Below are 3,790 nucleotides of genomic sequence, written 5' to 3'. Positions count from 1 at the left end.
GCTTTGTTATTCCCTCCCCCCCCAGCCACGCCCCCCCCCCGTGGGGTCCACACCGTGTCTTCCTTCCGAACCTCACTGGGGCTCTTCCTTACCAGGTTATGAGCCTTGAACTATACCAAGTACAACGGGCCTCTTAGCCTCATAGGGAAGCAATACCAGCACCGACTACTTCCGGGGCGGGAGCAGGTGACACGGGTCCTTCTTTAGTTCCAAAGGGGAGGAAAAAGAAAAGAACTCAGAAGCTCAGGCCAGGACCACAGCCACAGTCAGGACAGCGCTGGCCTTGAGGCCTTCCCGCTCCGTGATTTCCCTTCCCTCCGGCCTTCAGCTGGGCTGGGGTGTGGCTGTTTGCGGTTTCTCACTGGGGGAGTTGGGGTTTGGGGGACACAGAGAGATGTCACCCAGTGCCCACCGGGCCTTAGCAACCCTATCTCTCCCCAGTTATAAACTCTGGTCACAGCACACTGCACGCTACCCCCACAATCCTGCTTTTTGGACTGTTTCTATTACAAAGAGGTTTTTTTTTTTTAACATTAATTCATTTTTCAGAGAGTGTGAGCAGGGAAGGGGCGGGGGGGGAGGGGGAGACAGGATCTAAAGCAGGCTCCAGGCTCCAAGCTGTCAGCACAGAGCCTGATGTGGGGCTCGAACCCACGAACCGTGATCGCAATGGCGATCTGCGCTGAAGTGGGACGCTCAACTGACTGAGCCACCCAGACACCCCGCAAAGAGTTTTCAATGTGGCCTGTGATGAATCTGCCTCTGGGGATGTTTGTGGGGCTTGATGGAACCAGGTTCCTGGGCCGCCCGGTCAGCTCCGGCAAATCCACGGCTCTGGCGTGAAGGGCCCCAGGATCTGAATTGTGGACACGTCTCCTTTCTTCTCTACCTTGTAACCGGGGTCAGGTGAAAGGTGGAAGCTGCAAGCCCTGAGCCAAAACCCAAGGGGTCTGGGCTGGGGGCGGGGGGGGGTGGCCAGCAAAGCGACATAAACACTTGGAAGGTGGGCCTGGAGAGGACACAGGGAGTGAGTGACAAGATCACCGTGGAGCATTCCTCAATAGCCAATTCCTCAAAGTCCAAAGCCAGGAAAAATCGCTACGTAAACATTTTTATTTGCATGCTGGCTTGCACCCACTTTTTAAGTTCAAGGAGGCGGTCAGTGCTAAGTGTGCAGGCGGGAAGGAGAAGGGAAAGGCGGAGGGGAGGGGGCTTCTCCTCGCCTTTCCCCTTGTTTCAGGATGAGCGCCTAGAGCTGCATAGGAGGAAATTCAGATCGTGAGTGATGTAACCCATCCCTGCGGGTCTCTTTACATTCCTTGGGTGTCTAGAAAGAGTCTGTATTTTTTTTTTTTTAAGTCAATGCATGAAAGACAACATTTTAACAAGAAAGAGGGGGACTGGTGGAGGTGGGAGGCCCATTGCCAGGCCCTTGCTTCACCTCCATTTTCAAGTTCAGAGGCAGGAAGAGCGTCTCCATCCAAGGGCGGGAGAGGGAGGACCGCGCCCTGAGGGGCTGATAGCGTGGTGGCCGCTGGTGGCGGCCGCTGGCGTGCTCCAGGCCACCGCTGCCTTCGCCTCACAGCTGGTCTTCCCGTTCTCCCTGCTCTGCTTCTGCTCTGGCCTCTGCCCTCAACACCCTAAGGCTCCTGGCCTCACCTGCCCGGGGGACTCTCTTGGGCAGGGTGGGCAACCGGGGCGTGTGCCAGAAGGCTCTCTGGCGCTTGCGAAACCATGCAAAGCGTCCAGGGGTCTGGAACCTCACTGTCTTGACCTGTTTCCGGGCCCTAGTTCCCTGCGTTGCCCCTGCGGCCACCCGGGCAGCTGTGGCTTCAGCCTCCTGGACGACTGGGGCCTCTGCCCTCTGATTATCTGCAGCCCCTTCCCTCTGATAATCTGCAGCCTCTGCCCTCTGGACAGCTATGGCTTCTGCCCCTCGATTATCTTCAGCCTCTGCTTCCTGAACAGGTATGGCCTCTGCCCTCTGATTAGCTATAGCCTCTACCCTCTGATCATCTGCAGCCTCAGGCCTCTGATCATCTGCAGCCTCTGCTCTCTGATCATCTGCAGCCTCTGCTCTCTGATTATCTGCAGCCTCTGCTCTCTGATCGTCGGCAGCCTCTGCCACCTGAATTGTGGATGCTGCTCCCTCCCTCCTGCGACGGCGGAAAGAGGCCCAGTTGATCTTGGGCCTCCATCGTCTAGGGGGAGTCTCAGGCACCTGGCCGCCCCCTGCGTGCCCCACATTATCCCCCCCGCTGGCTCTGCCTGGCTCCCGTGTCCCCTCCCTCTCCACCCCTGCGGAGGCCTGCGGGGCCTCGCCCACCTCGGACCTCGGCGCCCAACCCCTCACCCTCCGCTTCAGCTTCCCCCAGGACACCTGGCTGACGTACTCTCGCCACCTGTCCGCCTTCGACAGCTGCGGCCCGGGGTTGTCCTCAAACACGGGCACCGGCAGGGTCACGCGGCGGCGGGCCGGTGGCGCGCTGGGCGGCTTTGCCCCCCGCTGCAGGAAGGCCTCCACCACTTCCTCGTCGTCCTCGCTCTCCAGGTCGCTCCCCAGAAATTTGCTGCCCAGGTAGCTGACGGGCATTTTGCGCACCCTCCTGCCGCGCCCCGGGCCTCTGCGACCCTTGTCGCCCCTGTCGCCGGAGGTCTCGAAGTCACTGAACTCGCTGTCGCTGGCGTTGCTGCTGTCGTAGGTGCCCACGACCAGCCGCGGGGGAGGGCTCACCATCTGCTGGACTCTCCTCCTCACGCGGGGCTCCTTGGGCTTTTTGGGGGGCTGGGGCGGGTGTGGGGTGCTCTTCTCGATGATGCGGGCCACGTCCTCCAGCGTGCGGCCTTCTTCCTCCAGAAACTGGGTCAGCCGCTCGCGAAATTCCGCCTCCTTGGTGGCGGGCTTGGAGATGACCCTCCACACGCCCCCGGCCAGCCTGACCTCCCGCGGGATGAGCAAATAGTCGACGTCCTCCCCGATCTGCAGCATCCCCACCGTGGAGTCCTCCTCCCTGCGGAACACCTTGCCGATCTTCTTAAAGGTCCCCACGGGTCTCAGGGCTTCCACCAGGACGTCCAGGTCCACATCTTTGCAGACATCTGGGACGCTCCACAGGATCAGACAGTCAGGCGACGGGAGGAAGCCCCAGGGGAACCAGCCCCCCACGTGGCTTTTCTCGAGGGTCTTTAAGATCTCCAGGGTGAAAGCCGGGGTGGGGGCAGCGACCCCAAGCTACAGGTAGGCCTGGGTCTTGGGCGCGGGGTCCCGGCCGAACTGCCCGGAGGGTCTCACGTCTCCGGCCAAGGTTGCGCCAACCCCTCCCAACTTCTCTGCGGCGGGAAATCAAGTCCAGCCTTGGCCAAGTCCGGCTCCCCGCCGAGGGCTGGCGGGACTCAACCCCCCGAGATGCTTACGTGAGCCGGGAGGACGGGGGTCAGTCCTGAGGCTCAACGCCCACCGCCAGCTGCAGACGCGGTGTCCGGCTCCAACTCGGGGCGCACGGGCTGCCGCGTGGCTCTTCCTGCCTCGGGGACTCGCCTGCAGCTTGGGAGAGGACTTCGCAGACAAAGACGACTCGGTCGTGGCTATTCAATNTCCCGCCCCCAGGCAGGCAGCCACCCCCGCGCAGGCTGACCTTGACGCGCCAGCAGCCTCCCAGCCCCAGCAGCGGGAGCGCGGGCAGGAAGTTCCTGCTCGCCCTCCCCGAGGGTGAGGCCCACCTTCCCCCTTCTCATCTTACACTCCCCGACTCGGGAAGACTGACAGGGGGGCTGTCCACTCCCTTCGGGG

The 3,790-nt window shown here is 61.8% G+C and overlaps 1 protein-coding gene across 1 annotated transcript; it reads right to left on the bottom strand.

Moving 5' to 3' along the window:
- Positions 1-1,094: 1,094 nt before the first annotated feature.
- Positions 1,095-3,590, bottom strand: CCDC8 (coiled-coil domain containing 8 subunit of 3M complex). The gene has a single exon (XM_077747431.1). The coding sequence runs from the start codon at positions 2,987-2,989 to the stop codon at positions 1,580-1,582; it is 1,410 nt and encodes a 469-aa protein (XP_077603557.1). The 5' UTR covers positions 2,990-3,590; the 3' UTR covers positions 1,095-1,579.
- Between the last annotated feature and the right edge of the window lie 200 nt (positions 3,591-3,790).

Source organism: Crocuta crocuta, unplaced genomic scaffold (assembly GCF_008692635.1).
Source record: "Crocuta crocuta isolate KB4526 unplaced genomic scaffold, BGI_CrCroc_1.0 scaffold334, whole genome shotgun sequence".
NCBI lineage: Eukaryota > Metazoa > Chordata > Mammalia > Carnivora > Hyaenidae > Crocuta > Crocuta crocuta.
This window is presented reverse-complemented; position numbering and strand designations above follow the sequence as displayed.

Bases quoted from the DNA above. Each gene is read 5' to 3' on its own strand.
- CCDC8 (XM_077747431.1), bottom strand. From the start codon at position 2,989: ATGCTGCAGATCGGGGAGGACGTCGACTATTTGCTCATCCCGCGGGAG.